This window comes from Dipodomys spectabilis, unplaced genomic scaffold, assembly GCF_019054845.1.
Source record: "Dipodomys spectabilis isolate Male_0828 unplaced genomic scaffold, ASM1905484v1 ptg000173l, whole genome shotgun sequence".
Lineage (NCBI taxonomy): Eukaryota > Metazoa > Chordata > Mammalia > Rodentia > Heteromyidae > Dipodomys > Dipodomys spectabilis.
This window is the reverse complement of record NW_024870850.1, coordinates 4,672,063-4,697,267: the sequence shown is the minus strand read 5'-3', so window position 1 is coordinate 4,697,267 and position 25,205 is coordinate 4,672,063. Positions and strand designations below refer to the sequence as shown.

General features: G+C 36.7%; 1 protein-coding gene across 1 annotated transcript; it reads right to left on the bottom strand.

Moving 5' to 3' along the window:
* Positions 1-2,672: 2,672 nt before the first annotated feature.
* Positions 2,673-20,063, bottom strand: LOC122119927 (vomeronasal type-2 receptor 116-like). Its single transcript, XM_042693978.1, has 6 exons — positions 19,966-20,063; positions 8,452-8,740; positions 6,567-7,373; positions 5,258-5,485; positions 4,222-4,345; positions 2,673-3,592 (listed from the first exon to the last, which is right to left on the bottom strand). Exons 1-6 carry the CDS (start codon positions 20,061-20,063, stop codon positions 2,673-2,675), a joined length of 2,466 nt encoding a protein of 821 aa, XP_042549912.1.
* Positions 20,064-25,205: the final 5,142 nt, after the last annotated feature.

Below are 25,205 nucleotides of genomic sequence, written 5' to 3'. Positions count from 1 at the left end.
CCTGAATCTCCATGTGAAAATCACAGAGAAAAATTTTAGGATTTATCAATACCCAGGATAGCATGCTACCCCCAAAAGCCAGCAGCCACCCAGGGGAGAGCCCTAGTGGAAGCAAAGCAAGAAAGGAAGACAAACGCTACATCCAACAGATGCTGGAAGCAATGACTCAAAAATTAAAGTGAGAAATAGATCAGAAATTTAAAGAACACAGAAACGAAATATGAAGAGATGCAAGATTTCAAACAGAGAGTGCAAGCAAAAATAGATGCAGTATACACCTTGCTAAGAGTTGAAATTAATACTCTGAGGACATAGGAGCCATAAGTGGCTAAATTTACTCTATGCAAAGCACAATGAAAGCTATAGTTAACAGAGTGAACGAAATGGAAATTAGAATCTTCAGATCTCAGTCTCCTCAGGAGCTAGGAATAAAGGTGGGAGAAAAACAGTGCCCAGCAGTTCCCTTTAATTTAATGGATTAAAAATTAGTTTTGGACCAATCAAAAGTTATTTTTCAAACTCTAAGTTTATTGACTTTTAATTTGTTGTATTACCTTAAATTTTTACTAGAATATATGGTTAAATTTGGTTTTGTATGAGAGTTTTAAATGGGCTCATAAAGTCTTTTGGTCAGACACATCTTTGTCCAAAACTTTTTATTTCTTCTAAAGTATATAAACTATCTTAATGGCCACCAAGCATATGAAATCCCCAAAGTTTTGATACACTATACCTGAATTTTGCAAGCAACATAAAAGTTGATAATATTTTCCATATATTATTTGTCCACTGTAACCACCCCTACACGCACACACACACACACACACACACACACACACACACACACACACACACACACACACACACAATGAGAGAGCCATGACTCATGGCCCACATCTGCCTATTTTTTATGGTTAAAGTTTTATTGTAACACAAAAAGAAAAAACGTATAAAAGTACATTTTCTTTGTGCCCTTCTTCCTGTCTCTATCCTATTCTTTATCCATAAACTTCTCTTTTATGTGCCATCAACTTTTCCTGTGCCTGAAATCCATCCACTCTTGCTTCAAAACATCAAGCGATCCATGTGTACATTCTCTATATTAATGCATTTAAGATAAAAAGTGTTGTGTAAGTTTACTGAAATTTTAACTAAGAAGAAATTAGCAAGGAACACAAAATGCCATGTAAAAGCACTAACATCAAATATTCTCCCCAAAACATCACATCACAAAATGAGGATGCAGAAGTTTACTCAATAATATAAACTCAATTATATTAATGGAATTCCTAAAATAAATTAAGGAAATAGACAAATATTCAATAAAAACTGATGCATATTTTGATTATGTATTTGTTAACATGCTAAGGAAGTTGGAAATCTAATTACATTTTCATTTGTTAGACAGCATGCCCTCAAAAGAAGACATACACAATTTTTTCTTACCAATACAATGTTATATTTTCAAAAAAATTTAACTAATAGAAACCTCTCATCAGTCGTTATCTACTAGAAATGCAAATGTGAGAAGTGTTTCAAAGTCAGCCTGGGCAGGAAAATGCTTGAGACTCTTATTTCCAATTAAAGACCAAAGAGCTAGAAATGTGTCTCTGGCTCTAGTGATAAAGCAGCCTTAAGTGAAAAAGCTAAGGGACAGTCTAAACTAGAGTTGAAGCATATACACATGAATTTCATTAATATCAGAAGAAACATGTAACAAACACTGGAAGAGATAAGATATGGATGTTATTGTGTTTATATGTCTTAAATATGTGATTATGTAAAGATAGTATAGAACCTACTAAGTTAAGCTAGTTGATGCAATAAGTAATGTTTCCCTATCAAGTTAAGAGATTTGAAATGTGACAGGTAAAGATGTTTATGTTTCAACATTTATATTTTATTAGGAAGTGATGAAATTACAAGAATTAATGATAATAAAGAGTGATTCAACAATAATAAATTGAAAGGTATATCCAGCCATGGAAGAAAAAATTTTTATGCATTACAGACTTTACTTTTTAGAGAAAAATAAAAATAGAATTTAACATGGTAATATTAAATTAAGTAATTTTTATACCTTATGCAGTCCGTTCCAAAAACGTTAGGAGGAAAGAACAGAGAGGAAGGAGGAGGAGAGGAAAAGAGGAAAGTGGCCAAAGGCCAGACCAGGAAAGAGACAGAGAGAAACTTCCTGTGAAGGAGATTATGGGATTATTGGGAAAGGAAAATATGTGATTGGAATAGTATCAGTAATAGTATTAATATTCAACAAAACAATCTCTAAGGATAATATAAAAAGATGAAACTTTGTAAAGAGAAAAATGTAAGGAAATGAACTAGAGGATTTTGAAACATGGTAGTGTGTAGACAGGAATTTAGTATACCTAAAAAATCTAGAAAACTGAGTGAGAAAGACAATAGTGAAAAGACACTAACAAGAGGGCATAATAGGATTGAGTGCAGAATAAAAAGGAAGAACCAAAAGTATATGAGAAATAATTCATTTTAGGTGATCGCTGCTGCTTGAGAACACCACTACTAGAAAAAGAAACTACTGGCCTTTACTCACTGAGGTAAAAACCTCATCATACAAATGAATATGACAATGGAAAGTTGATAGAGATTTAGATCAGACCATATATATACCAATCAAACATATGAGCTCACTCTTAAGAAGGCTTATTTCTTCTACTATGTCTTTTATCCCTAAAGTCATGCAGAGAATTTCTATTTGGCATTAACAAGATGTAACACTTTGGGGCAAAAATGCAGCCTAGGAGGCCTGCACCAGAGGCCAAGATGGAGAAGACCTCCACAGCCACCATGACCTTCCCCTTGGCACTGTGGTAGACAGGCAGGAAAGTGACCCACACACTACAGAACACCAGCATGCTGAAGGTCAGGAACTTGGCCTCATTGAAGGTGTCAGGCAGGTTTCTGGCCAGAAAAGCCATGGTGAAGCTGGACAGGGCCAGAAAGCCAAGGTATCCCAGGACACAATAGAAGGCAGTGAGGGAGCCCTTGTTGCATAGGATGATGACATGGCCATGTTCAGAGTGCACATCTGTATCCACAAATGGAGGAGAAGTTCCCAGCCAGAGTCCACACAGAGTCACCTGGATGAGGGTGCAGATGGGAATGATGAAGTTAGGAGCCCCTGATACCAGCAGCCACCTCATCCTTCTCCCTGGGGAAGTGGCCTTGAAGGCCAGAACCACAGTCACTGTTTTGGCCAACACTGTGGAAACAACCACAGTGAACACAATTCCAAAGGCAGTTTGCTGCAGGATGCAGGTGACTGTGTTGGGTTGGCCAAGAAACAGCAAGGAACAGAAGAAACAGAAGATAAGAGAGATGAGTAGGATGTAGCTGAGAGCCCTGTTATTGGCCTTGACAATGGCAGTGTCATGGTGTTTCACAAACATCCCAAGAACAACAGCAGTGAGCATAGAGAAGCAAAGAGCCATGCAGGCCAGAGCCATGCCCAAGGGGTCTCCAAAATCCAGGAAACTTGCAGCTCTCAGGAGACACTGGGTTCTCTGTGTGTTAGCATACTGATGATCTGGGCACTTCACACACTGGTCCATATCTGATAAGAAGTGTAAAGTACAATTACTTCTTGGTTTGAACTTCCTTTCGTCAAAGATATTAGCAAATTGTTTACTTAGGTGTAATCCTAACATAATCTACCATAGTGCCAGCACTGACTGGCAAAAAATCATTTTTGTTTCTTTGCTAAACCATAACATCTTCCCCTTTGCAACTTTTTCAGTATTTAGGCTTTTTTTGTTCAGTTTTTTTTCCTTCAAGTGTTATCACAAGTATTGATAAGGTGCTATTTGGAGTATTCTAATATCCTAATAACAATTTTCTACACTTTTGCTCACACTAACAGTTAGAATTGTGCAGATTTCTGCAATCCTATTGAAAATTGTAAATAATGCAGCTTTCAATTCCCTACACATCTCTGAAAAAGATTAATTTTGTTCCTGTGGCAACGTCCTTGAATTCATTTCATTATATTGATCTATCCAACTAATCTGTGAATATTTAGGAAAAGAGAAAGCACTCTTGGACACTATATTCATGCTCCCTTCTTAAATGGAATCCCCCTTTCTGAGCTTTGCTAATTGTCATGAGCAGTTCTAGGTACTGACATGTTTGGATTGACAAAAACAAAGGAAAGATGAACAATTTCTTCATAAGTCATGGACTTACCTGTTCCATTAGCAATCTCATTCTCTGGGCAAAGATTACAATCAAAACAACAAGCAGCCTTTTCCTCTTGAAGAGATGTCCTGAATCCAGGACCACAACTCTCACTGCAGGCAGAGTGAGGAGTCTGAGGAAAATCAGGTCTGTGTCAGTAACTAACACTCCAAAAAGTCCATTGTTTAAAAGAATTGTATTAATAAAAATAATGTTTCTATGCAGGTAAGTGAAGGTGATTAATTAAATTTTATTATCGAAACCATAAGTCATGGTTCCAAAAGGCTTTTGTGCTACAACTTTTACTTCTAACCTGTTGAACTATTGAAAAATATGTCATCTTTGAAAGGTGGAAACTTATGGTGAGAAAGTAATTCCCAATGTAGATCCCTATAGAATTTCCTTGAATTCATGTCATTATATACTCTCTCCTACTTATCTGTGACATGGTGATGAGCAAGAAGGAGATATCCCTTTTAAAGTGCTGTGTGAACCCCCGAACCACCATATCTTCCTCTTCATTTTCCAGTGGCCATGAACACACAAGCTTTTCACAGTCATATTCAATTAGTCTCACCAAAGATGCCCAATTAGCAGATCAGTTATCAATTGAATGAAACCTCCATAGACACAAGAGAGCAAAGAAACATCCTAACCACATAAAATGATTTTTCATGTACTTTTTCACAGTGTTAGGAACCAATACAAAATGTACAATTTTTTATTTTATGATAATATCATAAGTCAACATTTATAAACACATGTAATATGTTTGGTACTGATTCAGGGCATTGGCCTTCAGTTTTTGAACAAGGTTAGAACTCTAGCAGTTTAGTCATAGCTCCACTTCCAGATTTTTGTGGTTAATTGGAGATAAGTCCAAACTTTCCTGTTTGGACTGACTTTAAACCGTGATGTTCACATCTCAGATATCTCAGTTGCTAGCATTATGGGAGAAAGCTAGCACTCAACCAGGTATAAATTTCAAGGGTAAATTTTGCTTATATGTACATCCTTAAAGTCATTATTATTAGATCCAACTCACCTCTGTAGTACCTATGGCCCACTCTACCATATCTTCAGATAAAGACAGTTGATTACCATGCAGAGCATATGGAGAAAACTTTCCTACTTTCACTGTAAGTTGAAGACCTTCTGGAAAATTCCAAATGTTCAGAATGTCATACTCTGGCTCTAATTTTCTTTTCTCATCCAAAATCATTTCTTCTCCAGCAGGATTGTAAAATTGGATGTTCTTTATAAAAAGGTGCAACTAAAAGAGATGCATCATTATATGGTGAAGAAAAGCTCCTGGTTGCCTTTAATCTCCAATTCTGAATTCTAGAATAGCACAGACAGCAATGAAGCATTCCAGAAGAAAATCTATGGAGGAATATAAATAACCGTCCTGAATCCTTGTCACTCAGAAAGGGAGTAGAAGGCCTTTTAATGGAGAAATCAATACCAGGCAAGTAGGCATGAATGAGACAATTTTTCTGTTACCAACCTCCATTGTTTTTATCAATTATTATTTGAGCTTGCTAAATTTTTATGCCAAAATTAAATGAAATTAGATGATTTATGAAAAATATGGATTAAAAATACTGTTTGGTAGGTCATCCTTTGCAATTACTGAAATAATTTAGGGAAAAGCTGAATTTACACTTTTGAAAACAGTAACTATGAACATGTTAAAGTTATTTGTAACTAAATGAATTCATAAACTAGGTGTTGGTAGCTCACACCTGTAATCCTAGCTACTCAGGAACCTAAGATCTGAGGATCATGATTTGAAGCCAGGCCAGAGAAAAAGGTCCATGAGACACTTATCTTCAATAAACCACTCAGAAAATGACAGAAGTACAGCTGTGGCTCAAGTGGTAGAGCACTATCCTTGAACACAAAAAGACACAGAAACAGCATCCAGGCCCTAACCTCAAGCTCCAAGAAAAGCAAAAATATATCTTTCTGGTTTCTAACACTAAATATGAAATACATGTATGTATGTATGTATGTATGTGTATGTGTTTATGTGTGTGTGAATATACATATATATATATATATGTGTGTATGTATGTATATGTGTATATATATATATATATATATATATATATATATATATATATATATATATATATATATATATTCTCAATGGTTTATATTGTATCCTGTCACTGAACTGGCCTGTTTTTTGTTAAGAGCAATGAACACATGTATAGAGTTCCTCACCAAAATATCACCCATAATTTATTAGGCTTTGAAAAACATCTGAAATATTTAATTTTATACAGTAAGAAACCCTATAGGAAGTGTCTTTGCTCATGGTGTGTGCACTAAAATATAGAAGAAATTACCTGTGCAGGGGAAGGCACTGTCTCTTTACTACTTCCCATTGTTTGAAATTCTGTTTGATGAAGAAGCATCTCATGGAGAGCCTGGGCCACAGTATGCACAGCATTATATATATTATAACTGTCTCCAGACAGAGTCCTGTCAAAAATATGCCCAGGCAACCAATCCAAAGAGGCATCATGAAGACAATTGTTCCATGTTACACAGTCAGTCTCGGAATCAGAACAATTAAAAGTCACAAACCACAGCCAAGCAAGAACAAAGTCTTCTGGGTATTTGGAAGGATTAACTGCCTTGATAAAATCTGTGTATCCAGAAACATCTGCATGATGGTGTGAAAAAATAAGAGGTACATGGAATGAGCCTAGCATGAAATAGTTCCTTCTCATGGTTAAATCCCACTGTGAGTTCATGATGCAAACTTTTCCTTTTATTAAAAGTTGCTCAAAACACATCATTAAATTTAGTAGTGACTCATTATCACCATATAACATGAGGACATTTGCTGAAGATTTATTTATCTGACTATATATTGTCATGAATTTGAATATCTGCGAGACGAACTTGCTTGACATCACTAGCTCATAGGCTATGCAAAGTCTGTTCTTAGCCATTTCTTCTTTCAATTTAACAAGAACCCACAAACTATTCTCATCCTCTGATGTCAACAGTCCCACCCAGTTCCAGTTGAAGTGAAGCAGTAAGGAGACCATGGCAGTGGCTATTGATGTGTCCTTTGGGGCCATCTGATACAGAGTAGGAAACTTCGTATGGTCACTTAGGGCCTGATCAAAAGGCCCAAAGGTAAACTAAATGGAAAGAAAATTGGATGCTCCATGAATGAGAAGATTGCCATCCATCACAATCTTAATCTTCAAGTATGTTAAGAACCAGTTGAAGTAGGTGAAAGGTATATTTTTGTTTTAGTTTCAGAGAAAAAATCAATCTTTTTATGAAATATATATTTATTTGTATGTCTCTTGTTCTTTGTCACCATTTCCATTAACTACTCCCATGCCTATCAGCGGAACAAATTCCCTGATATTCCTAATTGAAGTTTCACATATGTACATTTAATATTATGTTTTTCTTCCCCCATCCATTCCCTGTTATTCTGACTTTTTCCCATAACAACTAACCCCCTCAGAGAAGATATGCTTCAGCTTTGTAGTATTCATAATTTTATATTCAGTAGATCAGAAAGGGTTACTCCATGGAATTCTACCCCCATATATGCCATACTTTAGTCCAATTAATCATGTGTATATTTATATATAGAAATGGCTACATACATGTTCCATATTTATTTTATATGACATCTTCATAATTTGGTTCTAGCTTTTGAATATGAGAGAACACATCTCCCCTTTATCATTCTGAGCCTGACATGTCATTAAACATAAAATCTTGTCCACATGCACGTGTGTGTGTGTGCACATGCATGCCAGTACAAGGGCATGAATTCAGGCCTCATGCACTTTCTTGGCTTTTGCCCTCAATGTTGGTGCTCTACTATTTGAGCTACACATTCATTGACTGGTGTTACTGGTTAATTGGGGATAAAAGATTCCAGAATAGCTGGGATTAGAAGTGTGTCACCAGTACCCTGCGGAGCATAACTACACACTTCAAAGTCATTTTGCACTTTCTGACTTTTTAAAGTATTGATTAGACTTGAAACAAAAAATAATTCACTTGTTTGTGTGAATCTTCCATCTTGTTTTCCAAAGAGTGGGAATATAAAAATCTGCATATCCTTGAGTACTTACTATTTGATACCACCAAATTTGATAGGCTCATAAATCCAGGCTCTTATCATTCTTTCCTAAAACCTGGAATAGCGCCTAATTAGACATTTTTATATTCCTCCACTACGTTCACCTTCACCTGTGGAATTCTGTAGAGTTCCAGCAATGTCCCGATGCGGATAGATATTATTCCTAATGGTCCTGTTAGTGCTGCTATAGACTTGCTGTCTCTTCTACAGGAGTAGTTTGGAATCTTGTATTTCCCAGAGAGCCAAATGAAGGGATCCTTAAGTACTGCCCAAGCTTCAAAGTTAATATTATAGATATCAAATCCAAGAGTCAAGTTATGTAAAAGTTCAGAGTTTTTGTTGATCTCCTCAATAGCAAAAGCCAAGGCCAACACAAGTTGATAGGTCTTGAAGATAAGCCTGCATAATGAACATAGAAATTTAGAAGGAATATTTCAAAAATTATGACTTTTATGGCCCCACCACTGACCAAAATACATATACATATATACACATTTATTCATACTTATATATACAAGAATGTAGACCTTGTACTTGTCATATCATAACATAATAAAAATACAGCTCAACAACAGACCCCATCACAGAGAATACATAAACTCGTGGAAACAGAATAATTTATTGCTGAGAACCAGTAGGTCATCAAAGAGACAAGTGGTGAAATTTAATCATTTTCAGGATTCAAAGTAAATGAAGACACAAAAGACCAAATCTTTGGGAGACAGAAAGGCAGTACTCAGAGGAAAATTTATATCCATACATGCTTGCATCAACAAATTAGAAAAATCTCAATTCCATATCCTAATGAAGCAACTCAAGCTTCTAGACAAAGCAGATCAAGTCAAACCCAAAACCAGTAGACAGAAGAAAATATTTAGGGCAGAATTAAATGAATTACAGACTTTAAAAAATGCAGAGAATCCACAAATGCTAAAGATGATTTTTTTTAAAAAATCAACAACCTTGACAGGACCATGTCCAAATTAATTAAATAAAAAAGAAGCTACCCAAATAAATAACAGTAGAGATTACAGGGGGAAATCACCACATATGCAAGCAAAATTCAGAATATTCTAAGGGAATAGGTTGTAAGCCTCTATGGCAACAAATATGACAATCAGAAATGGATATATTCCTATACAAAATACATATACCCAAACTGTATCTGGAAGACATGAACAGAATAAACAGACCCAGCACCAGCAATGAGATTGAATTGACAATAACTGACCTTCCAGGAAGAGCCCAAGACCTGATGGCTTCACAACCAAATTCTGCAAGACTTTTGAAGGAGAATTAACGCTCCTCAAAATCTTCAATGAAATAGCAAGGGAAGGAGCACTGCCAAACTCATTCTATGAAGCCATCATCACACTTATCCCCACATTAGATAAGGACACATGAAGGAAAGAGAACTGTAGACCTATCTCCTTGATGTACATTGTTGTAACACTCCTCCATAAAATTTAGAAAATGATCAAGAAGATCATACAGGCTGACTGAATGGGATTTATCTCAGGGATGCAAAGCTAGATTAACAAATATAAATTAATTCACATACTACCACAGATTAACCGAAGCAAGGACAACAACCACATAAGTATCTCATTAGATGCAGATAAAGCCTTTGACAAAATCCAACACCTCATTATCTACCTCTGGAGAAGCTAGAATCCATGGACCATTCCTCAGTATAAGAAAGGGCATGTATGAGAAATCTACAGTCAGTTTTACACTTAAAGGTGAAAAAACTAAAGGCATTTCCCCTAATATCAGAAATAAGAGAAGGATATACTCTCTCTTTTCTCTTCAACATAGTACTGGAATTCCTAGCAGGCGAAATAGGCAAGAGAAAACCATGCAGGGAATCCAAATATGGAAGGAAGGAGTAAAACTACCACTTTTTACAGAGGACATGATCCTGTAGTTGAGGGACCCTAAAATCTCCTTCCACAGCTTAAGAAGATGATGCAAAACTTGGTTAAAATAGACAGGTATAAAATCAACCCAAAAAATTAATATTTTTATGCCATGATCAAGAAGATCAAGGCTGAAATCAGAAAAGAAACTCCATTTAAAATAGCATTAAAAAATACAAAATACATAGGAGTTAACCAAAGAGGTGAAGGACCTCTATAGTGAAAAGTTTTAAATTTTCAAAAGCAAAATTGAAGAGGTCTTAGGAGGATAGAAAGATAATCTGAGCTCCTGGATTGGAAGACTTAACATTGTGAAAATGACAATACTGCCCAAAGCAAATTACAAATTCAATGCAATATCCACTAAAATCCCAACAAATTTGTTTAAAGATATGGAAAGAGCAGCCAAAAAATTCAAATAACAAAAGACCCTGTATTGCAAGGCAAGTCTTAGAAAGTGAAACATTGTAGGAGGAATAACAATACCAAATTTCAAAATCAATTACAGAACCATGATAATGAAAACAGCTTAGTGACAGCACAAAATAGGTCAGATGATCCATGCAACAGATTAGAAGACCTGGAATTGAACTCAGGGAACTATAGGCATTTAATATTTGATAAAGGAGCTAAAATAAAGATAGACAGAAAAATAGTCTCTTCAACAAATTGTGCAGCAATCTAAATAAAATAAAATTTGAAAATTGTATCAAAGTTACTGGGAAAAGTGAGTACACAAGTGAGCTGAAAATTTTCTAGCATTGTAAGTGTGCTAGAAAAATCATATAATTCTTATGAAGTTGAAAAAATTACCTAGTATTTACAATAGAACAGTGTAAAATTATAATATATGATGGGAAGACAACAATGCAGTTGCAATTGTCATTTGTATGTCTTTAATATTTTACCTTAAAGTATTAAATGAAAATTTTTTGATTCCAGTGAACAGTCTTAAGCCAGAGAGTTAGACCAAGCGTGCCATCTCAGTACAGTTAGGCCAGAGAGGGAAAATACAGGCAAGGAGACATATCTGAGCACTTGCTGGCTGCCGCAGTTGCGGTTGCAGTGGCTGCGGGAGCAACCCTAGCCACCATACCTACAACACAGAGAGTCCAGGACAAAGAAGCCAGATGCAGCGGGTGAGCAGATTCTACTCAGCACCAGAAAGAACTGACAAGGAGCAGGTATTTCATCCTGCAGATCGAAGACCAGGGACAACCCAGGAACCAACACTCCTGTAAGAATAGAACCCTGACATCCTCAATCCTTCCCAGGGAGCAGAGGAGGGAAGGCCACCCCTCCCCCACCCAATATTGGGGATCTCAATCTTTAATACTGACAAAGGCCAGGCTGAGCAGCTAGCTCCAACTCAGGCCTTGGGAGATAACAAAATAGTCATTTAGCAGATCACAGGAACCTGCCCTGCCCTGCCAGGCCTAACTCCACCCAGGGGAAAGTCACCCAGCCCAGGCAGAGACAACTCCACCCCCAGAGAAGTGGCTTTCCTCCCTGGGTAAAAAGAGCCAGAGGCTGCCCTCCCTACAGCAGCCTAGACAATCAATTGAAACATAAACCCTGAGAATGGCTCCAAGCTGGGCTCTGTGAGTGTCTCAAAAGCTAGCCCCTCAGGGAAAAGCTGCTGTTTGCTGAAAGGCTTCAACTCTACCCAGAACCTAGCCTCATCACAGCATCTCCAAACTAGAGGGAACAGCCATCTCCCTCTTTTGTGATACTCAAAGTAGAACTCCCTCCCATTGAGCTAGCCTGGGTAAAATCCGGGGAAAAAACAGAGCATATTTTCTGTCGGCCCAAACAAACGGACTTCATTAACCAATCAAGCCACAGGAAAACCAAATACCACAAGCAGACCAGAGACTCCACCAAGAGACTGGTTATGGACACAAGGCACATACAGGATCTTCCCATCCACCCCCGCCAAAAAGAAAAAGAAAAAAAAAAAGAACTCTATTTTTGCATCTTTTTTTAATTTTTAATTTATTTTAAATTGTTTCAATCAACTTTTTTTTCCTTTTCTTCCTCTTATTTTTATTTTAGGTGTATATATATATATGCGTGCACTTTTTAAAAAATATCTACTGACCCTTTGGTCCTTTTTTTCTCTTCCTTTCTCGTTCTTTTTACTTTTTCATCTCTTTCGCTCTTTTTTGCATGATTTAATTGCTGTTCTGCTCATCCTCAGATATACCCATCGTCAATTATTAGACCTTATCCCCCATTGGGTACACACTTAATCCAGAAATTTGTTACTCAATTCAAAACCTCTTAGGCTTAAATTACTTAATAGCAGTATGCTTTCTTTATACCTATACAATATATTAAGTATTTTTATTTTTTAGTTTTTCATGTCTCCTTTCTATCCCTCCCCTTCTCTAATCCTATCCCCATTCTTCTCTCAATATTACTTTCTTAAATGTGCATAATTTTTAAGTGTTTCACTTTTTAAATTTAATTTTTTGTTTTTCCATTTTTTCTTGTCTATTTTTTCTTTTTTTTTCTTCAATTTCTCCTATCATTCTGTCCTATCCATTTGCCTCTTTGAGATTAGGACTTGGTTAATTTCACTCTCCTTTTACCTTTGCACATCCCTCTAACCCTATTTTTCCCCACATTTCTCTCTAAACCTAATAATTTCTGGTTTGCCAAATTTTTCTTTGCTGTTCTTAGCCCATTAACACATAGTTGTTTGATGGTGAATAGACAGTATCTGTGGAACTAAATTGTATCTGCAGACTTTTGACTATATAATTACAGGATTTGGTTGATGCTTGCATTAAAATAGTGTTCTAGCACAAAACTAGTGTTACTTTCATCGGAAATGAGCAGAACAAGCCAGAAAAAAACACAAGAAAAATGGCAAGTCCAGGTATCTCGACTCCCACTCATGATAATCAGGGGACAGAACAGTTAATGAATAATCCAGAGGAGCACTACAAACACTACAGATAAACATGGTGAATGAAAAGAGTGAAAACCTGCAAAGGACTCAGTGTGAGTATGATAGGGAAAGAGAGAAGGCAAAGCAAAGATTAATACAGGAAGCTCATGAGCATGAAGAATCTACTCAAAGTTTGACACAGGAATTGCATGAGTGGGTTGAGAACACTCGAAGAGAAAGAAAAGAATTGCATGAACAGGCAGAGAACAGTCAAAGAGATAGACAGGAATTGCATGAGTTGGCTGACAACAGACAAAGTGAAAGTCAGGAATGGTGTGAGCAGGCTGAGAACACTCAAAGAGAGCTACAGGAATAGCATGAATTTGAGGAAGCTAATCAAAGAGTAATACAGGCATTGCGAGACGGGAATGAAAATAGGCAAGATCAATAGAGGCATTTATGGAAGTCGGGGAGACTACAAAGGGAATGTTGAATGGAGCCCAACAGAAGGAATGGCAGTCCAAGGAAATATAACCAATCAACTAAGTGATTTGAGGATAAACACTAAACACCAAATTAAGGAAGTTTAGAAGTTCATACAAGATCTAAAACAGAGCTCCAACAAAGAATTTGAAGCCATCAAGCCAACCAATTCAAAGGAAAACAAATAAAAAACAAAGTAGAAAGTCTTGACACTAGGATAGACCTTGCAGAAGATCAAATCTCGGGATTGAAGACAGCCTAGATATTATAGAGAAAGAACATAGACCAATACAATAAATTCGATGAAATATGAGAAACCTATTCAACATTTGGAAGACACCATCAGAAGGCTTAATCTGAGGAAAGTGGGTGTAGAGGAGCACCTACAGACAGAAGTTAATGGTCTAGGAAAGTTGTTTAACAGGATCCTAGCAGAGAACTTCCCAAATATGCAAAAAGATAGGCCTACTCAGATACAAGAAGCTTTTAGAATTCCAAATAGACCAGACCAGAACAGGACATCCCATTGTCACATTATAATCTACATAGGATCAATTCAGACCAAGGAAAATATCCTTAAAGATATCAAGGAGAAAAGATCAATCACCTATAAAGGGAAACCAATTAGAATCACTTCATATTTCTCAGCAGAGACAATCAAACCAAGAAGAGCCTGGAATGATGTATGCCATGCCTTAAGGACAAACAACTACCAACCAAGAATACTGTACCCAGCTAAACTCTCCTTCATAACCGAAGGTCAAATAAAAACCTTCCATAGCAAAGAAAAACTGAAACAATATATCTTCACCAAACCAGCCCCACAAAAGATACTTAAAGATGTCCTACACATAGAAAACTAACAAGACTACAATAAATGCCAAGAAACCGCAACCAAACTGAAAAATCCAAGGACCATAGGAAGAACCCAGTTGTTGCAACTCCCAAGAAGGTGGCTAAAATGGCAGGAAGGCCCAAATACCTCAAGTACTATCTCTCAACATTAACGGACTTAACTCACCAATTAAGCAAAATAGACTGTCTAGTTGGATTAAAAAGCAAGATCCTTTTATCTGCTGCCTTCAGGAGTCACATATTGCCCAAAAAAACAAATACATTTTCAATGAGAAAGGCTGGAACAAAATCTACAAAGCAATGGCACCCATAAACAAGCAGGAATTGCAATCCTAATATCAGATAAAATAGACTTCAAATTAATATTAATGAGAAGAGATAAAGAAGGTCGCTACATATTAAGGGATCTCTCCTTCAGGATGATATAACAATTCCAAAGAACTATTTGCCAAACAAAGAAGCACTCAAATTTATCCAAGAAACACTACTTTCCCTCAAATCTCACATAAATCCAAAGACATTAATTGTTGGGGACTTTAATACACCACTATACCCACTAGACAGATCAACTCGGCAAAAACTCAACAGAGAAACCCCACATCTAAAAAAGGGCATAGATCAACTAGATTTAACAGACATCTATCGAATATTTCACCCAGCAGCATCAGAATACACGTTTTTCTCAGCAGCACATAGAACATTTTACAAAATAGACACACTTTAGGTCACAAAGCAAACTTGTCCAAATTCAGAAACATTGAAGTTAAACCTTGCATTATCTCATACCACAAGGGAATAAAATTAGAACTCAACACCAAAAGCCATCAAAGAAATTTCTGTAACACATGGAGGCTGAACAATACACTGGTGAACCACCAGTAGGTCATGGATGAGATTAGAAAGGAAATTCAAATGTTCATGATAGTCATCAAAAATGAACACACAAATTACCAGCTCCTCGGGGACACAGCTAAGGCAGTACTCAGGGGCAAGTTTATAGCTCTGAGTTCCTATATCAACAAATTGGAGAGATCTGAAACCAACAATTTAATGAGACATCTGAGCCTCCTTGAAAAAGAGCAGCAAGAAAAACCCCAATCCAGTAGACAGAAAGAAATAATTAAAATTAAATCAGAAATAAATGAATTAGAGTCCAAAGAAATCATAGAATCAACAAAACAAAGAGTTGGTTCTTCAAAACAATTAACAAAATTGACAGATGCTTAGCAAATCTAATCCAAAAAAGAAGAGAACACACACAAATAAATTAACTCAGAGATTAAAATGGAAATATCACCACAGGAAAAAACCAAAACTCAAAACACTATAAGGGATTACTTCTCAAAACTTTATGCTAATAAGTTTGAGAACTTAGCAGAAATGGACATTTTCCTTGGGAATATCGACATGCCAAAAATAAACCAAGATGAGTTAAACCATCTTAACAGGCCCATATCAAGCATTGAAATAGAAAGAGCAATAAGAGATCTCCCATCTAAGAGACCAGGACTGGATGGATTTACAGCGGAATTCTACAAGGACTTCAAAGCGGAGCTCACACCAACATTCCTCCAACTCTTCAAAGAAATTGAAAGAGAAAGTTCACTACCGAACTCTTTCTATGAGTCATCATAACCCAAATCCCAAAACCAGGCAAGAACTCATCAAAGAAAGAGAACTACAGACCCATTTCTTTGATGAACATTGATGCAAAACTTCCAACAAAATTTTGGCCAATCAACGTCAACAATTTATCCAAAAAAATCATACACCATGATTAAACAGGATTCATTTCAGAGATGCAAAGCTGTTTCAATATACGCAAATCAATTAATATAATTCACTACATCAACAAGAGCAAGGATAATAACCACACGGTTATCTCAATATATGCAGAAAAATCATTTGACAAGATCCAACATCCCTTTATGATGAAGGTTGTGGAAAAATTAGGAATCCATGGAACATTCCTCAATACAATAAAGGCTGTATATGACAAACCTACAGCCAGCATTATACTTAATGGGGAAAACCTAAAACCATTTACTCTTAACGCAGGAACAAGACAAGGATGTCCTCTCTCTTTAGGTCTCTTCAGTCTCTTCAGTCTACAGCAAAAAGACAAGATGCAAACATAAAGGGGCTCCAAATAGGGAAAGATTAAGTAAAATTCTCCCTCTTTGCAGATGACATGATCTTGTATTTAAAGAATCCCACGGACTCCACTCCCAAATTACTGAAGCTGATTCAAAACTTTGGCAAAGTAGCAGGGTATAAAATTAAACCTCAAAAATCAATGTCTTTTTTGTATGCCAACAATGAGAAAAGCATGGATGAAATTAGAAAAACAACTCCATTTGTAATATCCCCACAAAAAATAAAATACCTAGGAATTAACTTAACCAAAGAAGTAAAGAACCTCTATGATAAAAACTTCAAAAACCTAAAAAAGGAAATCAAAACAGAACTTAGAAAGTGGCAAAACCTCCCATACTCCTGGATTGGAAGGAATGACATCTTAAAAATGGCAATACTTCCCAAGGCTATCTACAAATTCAATGCGATACCTATCAAAATTCCAACCACATTCTTCAAGGAAATACAAGAGGCAATCCAAAAATTCATATGGAACAATAAAAGACCCGAATAGCAAAAACGATCCTCAACAAAAAGAACAGTGCTGGAAGAATATCAATACCAAATTTTAAACTTTACTACAAAGCCATAGTAATCAAAACAGCTTGGTACTGGCACAAGAACAGACCTCAGGACCAATGGAATAGAATTGAAAACCCAGAAATGAACCTAAAGACCTATAGCCACCTAATCTTCGATAAGGGAGATAAAAAAATAGAATGGAAGAAAAACAGCCTCTACAGTAAATGGTGGTCACAAAATTGACTAATCACTTGCAGAAAACTAAAGCTAGATACTCATATATCACTGGGCACCAGAATCAACTGCAAATTGATCAAAGACCTAGGAGTTAAATGAGATACTCTGAAAACATTACAGGATGGAATAGGAGAAACCCTAGGTCTCCTGGACACAGATTGAAATTTTCTTAATAGAGACTCGGAAACACACCAAATCAAAGAAAGTTTGGACAAATGGGATTGCATGAAATTGCAGAGCTTCTGCTTGGCAAAGGTCATAGCTAGCAAGATCAATAGAAAGGCCACAGATTAGAAGAAGATGATCAATAGAAAGGCCATGGATTAGCAGAAGACCTTCACTAGCCATACAACGGACAAGGGTCTCATATCTAAAATATACCTGGCACTCAAAAAATTAAATCCCCCAACAACAAATCCTTAAAGAAACAACTGCCCAATAAATATGTAGGCTAAAGACTTAAAGAGAAACTTCTCTGAAGAGGAAAGAACTATGGCCAGTAGACACATGAAGAAATACTCAACCTCCCTAGCCATAAAAGAAATGCAAATCAAAGCAACATTGAGATACCACCTCACCCCAGTTAGAATGGCTATAATCAAGAACTCTAACAACAGATGCTGGAGTGCATGTGGACAGAAGGGAACTTTACTGCATTGTTGGATGGAGTGTAAACTTGTTCAACCACTTTGGAAAGCAGTATGGAGGTTCCTCAAAAGACTCCACATAGAGTTCCCCTAAGACCCAGCAATCCCACTGTTGGGCATTTACCCAAATGTTTACAAACAAGACCACACTAAAGCTACCAGCACAACTACGTTTATTGAAGCATTATTTACAATAGCGAAGATATGGAACCAACTCAGGTGCCCCTCAGTAGATGAATGGATCAAGAAAATGTGGTATATATAAACAATGGAATTCTATGCTTCTATCAGAAAGAATGACATTGCCCCATTTGTTAGGAAGTGGAAAGGCTTGGGGAAAAAATTATATTAAGTGAAGTAAGCCAGGCCCAAATAAACATAAGTCCCATGGTTTCCCTTATTTGCAATATCTAGTATATGTCTGAGTCAAGCAGAAAAGGTCAGATAATGTGATGTTAGGAAAATGAACCCTTAGATATGTATTTAAATGTTTTTTTTCTTTCATGCATTTGTTTCTAACGCATTTATAAGATTATCTCTTTGTTGCTTTGTATGTCCCTCCCCCACAGTATAACCCCTGCTTTCACTGTATTTGCTGTCGGTATAATTTGTGGAGGAGAAGGGGAAAAACAAATCATTTAAGGATACTGGAGGACCCGTTGCAACAATGAGAAGTACAAGTTGTCATGTTGAAAACGAACTTTACAACTTTGGTTGGGGGAGTAGGATATGTGGGGGGTGTGGGGGGGGGAGGCTGGGAAGGGATGTGAAGGGTAAACAAAGGAGGAGACTGCAATGCTTAATAAGAAATGTACTCATTATCTTGCCCATGTAATTGTAACCCTTCTGTACAGTATGTTCACAAAAAAAAAAAGTACAAAGCAAGCCAATCACCAGTGGCTCAAGCATAATATTTTACTAACCCACCCCACAAAAAAAATTTACTACTCAGATCAGACTTCACTTTGTATCTGTGCCTAGACAGACAAACCCATGAGACCCTGTCACCTATTAACCACCAGAACTTTGGAAATAGAGTTGTGGCTCAAGTAGTAGAGTTCTAGCTTTGGGTGAAAAAGCTAAGGGACAACGTTCGAGCCCTGAGTTCAAACCGAAGTACTGGCAAAAATAGTAAATAAATGCGCTCAGAGGGGAAAAATAGAATACAGGTTGACCCATTGTAACACTGGGATATACAGGGCACTATACTGAAATTGAATTTTACAACTTCACCAGGGAGCAGGTGGTATGGAGTTAGGGAGGTGGGGAGGGAAGGGATGGCAGGGGAAAAACAAAGGAGGAGGTAACAATGCTCAATAGGAAATGTCTCATTGGAGATCAAAGTTTTGCAGATTTTCCAGCCTGGGCTGGCTTCAAACATCCATCCTCAGCTATCAGATCTGTGGGTAGGTAGGATCACAGGCATGAGCCACCAGCTACAATAGGAATTTCATCAATGTCCTCAAAATGGGGCAAGGAAATGTGGCTGTAGCCTTTTATACAGCACGTGGCAGTATTTCAGATTGTTTGTAAGGACATCAGTTCATCTTCTGCAGTGACCATTGGCATGGAGGAGATACAAGGATGCTACAGTAAAGTTAAGAATTTAACAACCAGGAAAGGAGAAAGTACATGAAAGGAAAAAGAGTCCTTTCTTTTTTTATTGTGAAAATACCGTGCAGAGGGATTACAATTACATTAGCAGAGTAATGAGTACATTTCTTATCAAGCAATGTTGCCTCCTCATTTGTTTCTTACTAGGAGGCAGAAAAACGCTCAACAATAGAAGCAAGAGAAATAAAGAAACAGCTGTTCCTGATACAATAGGAAGGTCAGTGTAGCGAAGACAGAGACCATTGATTATATCCTCAACCATTGCCCATCCTCAGAACATAACAATAAATGGAAATAAAATGATGAGTTACTTACGGTATGTTCTCTTCTTGCCTAGAAGCTTCATTGTTGCTAAGATCAATTCCCAAAGTGTAGAGAGGGAAAAACCCAGCGATCATCACATCTCCATCCATGTGCACTCCATGTTTCATTGCAGAAAAGCAGGTAGTGCCAGCCAAGGATCTGACAATGAAGGGAAGCTGGAGGAGAAGGAGTGTGAAAGCCATAAGGGACATCCTGGAAGCCTCTGCCAAGAAGAAATTCTGGCTGGAAGTGAGACCCAGAGAGTCAGATACCTTTATGCACACATATGTGGACATATGTGTCTTTTTATTGCCAGAGATCTATACTGTAACTCATCTTTCACCAAAGCCTCTTGTGGGTCCCCAGAAATCATATCCTGGGGCTCTACATCTGTGGCCTTCATCCAGGAGAAAAACATGAGTTGGAAAACATGTTTGTGGATTTGTCATCTTTGGCCCAGGTGCTATGATTTCACCCAAGACCACAGAGAGTGAGGCCCTAGAGATGGAGCTATCTTGGATAGTTTTTTGTCCAACATCTGTGTCAGGAAACCATTTTCATGTAAGCCATTTGGGATGATGCAGCTGGATTGCCTCAAAGGATACTATGTGCTGTGCATAGGGAAATGTCCTGAAGAGACTATGTCTGTGAGATGTTAGCCAAAGTTATGAGACCATCACACCCAGAGGGTTCATTCACACACACAGACATTGTATCCATAAGAGCCACCAAACATTAGTGGTTCATCCATGGAAATTCCATGTGCAGAACCTTATAGAAATGCACCCATTTACTACTGCCTGAGGAAGCAAAGACTCTGCTGAAACCAGCAATTACATGTCAATAACTCAAAGTCAATGCCCAAATTGAGTTCCAGCTTTGCCTTCTGAACTGTTGCTCTCAAACAGGTCATTATTACTAAACATGCTAACCTAGATATTTTCATGACACAGCAGGCTGAGGACATATGATAATAGAGGAAATTCTTCTCAATGACAAACCAAAATCAATATCAATACCAACTGTATGATGTTTTCTTGTCAACAAATGTTAAACCCATACAGAGACTTCAGTGGTCCTGGTCTGAGATACCTCAAGCCAGACAACATACTCTATAAAAGGATGTAATGCTGGATGTTTATTATGGTACACTTTCCCATGTTCATGCACTGGGTATCAGAAAATTTGCATCACATTTGTACTTTTAAAATGCAGGAGGAAAACAAATATCCTTACTCATCTCATTGCCACTGGTTTTTAAACTTGAATATTCATTACACTATAAACGATTTTATCACTTATTTCTTTAAATTCCTCACAGCATATATTAGCTGGACTTAGGATTTATGTACCTATGTATATCTATGCATGTAAGGGGCCTCAGTCTCAAAAGGTGGTGGCACTGGTCCATATCATAAAATTATAGTTTCTTTTTCTTTTTAATTGTGAAAATACTGCACAGAAGGGTTACAATTACATGGGCGAGATAACAAGTACATTTCTTATCAAGCATTGTTGCCGCCTCCTTTGTTTACCCTTCCTATCCCTTCCCCTACTCTCCCCCACCCCAGGACCCACCTACGCGATCGTCCCCCCCCCCCCACCAAAGTTGTAAGGTTCATTTTTCAACATAACAACTTGCACACCTCATTGTTGAAATGGGTCCACCTGTATCAATATTTAAACAATTTGTTTTTTCTCTTCCCCTCCACAAATTATACCAACATCACATACAGGGAAAGCAGGGGTTATACTGTGGGGGAGGGACATACAAAGCAACAAAGAGACAATCTTATAAATATGTTAGAAACACATTTTTGGATTTGTGTGTGTGTGTGTGATGTTCCTGGGGCTTGAACTAAGAACCTGAGCACTGCTCCTGAGCTTTTGTGCTCAAGGATAGTGATCTATAACTTTGAATCATCACACTTTTTTCAGCTTTTTGGTAGTTCACTGGAGATAAGAGTCTCATAGACTTTCCTGTCTGGGCTGGCATTGTACACCAATCCTCAGATCTCAGCTTCCTGTGTAGCTAGAATTACAGGCATGAGCCTCCAACACCCAGCTCATACTCTATGTTTTTTTTGTGATAAGTTTTCATTTCCTAATTGGGCAACCAAATGGACTTCAATATTTTTTTTCCATTCCCATCATAGCTTTGTTTACAAGCATGCATCCTTGTTGAGACTAACAGCTGTACAGGACTGAACTGAAACACTGATATCCTCAATCTCTACCTCTTTTAGAGCTGGCATGATACATATTTGCCACCTCATCGAGGTAAGACATCCCATAAACATTTTGGCCCAGCCTGAATTCAGACAAGAATCTTCATATTCTCAACTAAGATTATAGATGTTTACCAATGGTGATATTTTTTATACTCAAGGTGATGTACAGAGGGGTTAAAGTTACGTAAGTAAGGTAATAAGTACATTTCTTATCAGACTTGTTCATTTTTGGTTCAGGATTAATTTTTCTTTTCCTGCAAAGAATGCAGTGGAATTTTCAGGGGTATAGCATTGAATATATAGTGTACTTTGGTGAATATAGCCACTTTACTTCTGCCAGTCTGTGAATGCAGGAAGTCTTTCATTTTTTGGTTCTTATCCAATATCTTATTTCAAAGATAAACTTTTCATCATAAACTTTTAGGTTTTGAATCCTAGGCATATTTTCTGTAAAGCCAACATTTGAGGGTATACATGAAATCAACTGTAGGTTCATTTTTAGTTTCCTTTATTTATTTTTATATTTATTGTGGTGCTTGAACTCTGGGCCTTGGTGCTGCCCCTGAGCTCTTAAGCTCAAGGCTGGTGCTCTACCACTTGAACCACAGCACCACTTCCAGTTTTCTAGAGATGAATTGGAGATAAGTGTCTCACGAACTTTCCTGCCCAGCTGGCTTCTGCTCCTGATCTTCAGATCTCAGTCTCCTCAGAAGCTAGGATTACTGGTATGAGAAACCCGTGCCCAACAGTTTCCTTTATCTTATTGGAATAAAAATCAGTTTGGAGCCAAGCAGAAGTTATTTTTCATACTTAAAGTATATTGATTGTTAAATTTTTTTGTATTAGTTTAAAAATTTGGGTTTTTGTATGAGAGTTTCACATGGGCACATAAAGTCTTTTCATTAGACACGTTTATCCAAAACTTCTTATTTCCTCTAAAATATTTGAACTATCTTAATGGCCTCCATGCATAGGAAATCCTTAATCTTTTGATAAAATATACCTAAAACTTTTGAAAGCAACATAATGTTAGATACAATTGTTCATATGTTATTTGTCCTCTATAACCAACACACACACACACACACACGCACACACACGCACACACACACACACACACACAATAAAAACAAAACAGGACAACCATGACTCATGGACTAAATCCAGCCTATTTTTTATGGTTAAAGTTGTATTGTAACAGGAGGCAACAATACTCATTAGGAAATGTACTTATTACATTGCTCATGTAACTGTAACCCCTCTGTACAGCATTTTACAATAAAAATCATACAAAAAATCATAAGGGTACATTTTCCTTTGTGCCCTTCTTCCTGTCTCTATCCTGTTATTTACCCATAAACTTCTCTTTTATGTGCCACTAACTTTCTGCATGCCTGACATCCATCCACTCTTGCTTCAAAACATCAAACCATCCATGTGTAGATTCTCTTCATTACTTCATTTAAGATAAAAAGTGTTGTGTAACATTAATGAAACTTCAACTAAGAAGAAATTAGCAAGGAACACAAAATACTATGCAAAAGCACTAAAATCAAACATTCTCCCAAAAACTTCACATCACAAAATGAGAATTCATTATTTTACTCAATAATATAAACTCAACCCTATTAATGGAATTCCTAAAAATAAAGGAGATAGACAAAACCTCAATAGAAACTGATGAATATTTTGATCATATATTTATTAACATGCTAAGGAAATTAGAAATCTAATTATATTTTCAGTTGTTAGACAGCATGCCCTCAAAAGAACATACACACATTGATATTTTACCACTACACTGTTACATTTCCAAGAAAAGTTTAACTAATAGAAACCTCTTGTCAGTCATTATCTATTAAAAGGCGAATGTGAGAAGTGTTTCAAAGTCAGTCTGGGCAAGAAAGTGCCCCTGAGACTCATATTTCCAATTAAAGACCAAAGAGAAATGTACCTGTGGCTCTAATGGTAAAGCAGCCACTAAGTGCAAAAGCTAAGGAACAGTCTAAACCCAGAGTTCAAGCATGAATAAATAAATTTAATTAATATCAGAAGAAACATGTAGCAAACACTAGAAGAGATAAGAAATGAATGTTATTGTGTTCATAAATATGTGATTATGTAAAGATAGTATAGAACCTACTAAGTCAAGCTAGTTGATGCAATAAGTAATGCTTTCCCTATCAAATTAAGAGATTTAGAATGCTACAGATGAAAATGTTCATATTTCAACATTTATATTTTAATAGGAAGTGATATAACGTTACAAAACTAATGATAATAAATAGTGATACAACAACAATAAATTGAAAGATATCTCCAGCCATGGACGAGCAAGTTACTATGCATTACAAACTTTGATGTTAAGAAAAAAGCAAAAAGAAAACTTACACATTGTAATCTTAAATTAAGTGCATTTTTTATCTTAGGTAATCTGCAAAAGCCATAGGAGAAAGAACAGAGAGAGGAGGGAGGAAGAAAGGGAAGGAGGAGAGTGGCAAAAAGCCAGAGAGACAGAGACAGACAGAAACATCCTATGACAGAGATTCAGTATTATTGCAAAAGGAAAATATGAGATCAGGAATATTCAAGCATTGAACACAACAATCCTAAGGATCATATAAAAATACTAAACTTTGTAAGAGAAAAAAACTAACTAAATGCAGTAGAGGATTATACAAAATGCTAGTGTGCAGACAGGAAGTTAATATACTTAAAATTTTAGAAAAGTGATTGAGAAAGACAATAGGGAAAAGACACTAACAAGAGGGGATAATAGGATTAAGTACAGATTAAATGGGAAGAACTGAAAATCAATGAGAAAAATTCGCATTTAATTGGTGTTCACCACTACTTGAGACTACCACTATTAGAAAAAGAAACAATCGACCTTTATTCACTGAGAGAAAAATTTCATCATACAAGTGAATATAACAGTGGAAAATTGATAGATCAGACCTTCTATGTACTAATGAAACTTCTGAGTTCAATCTTAAGAAGGCTTATTTCTTCTATGTCTTT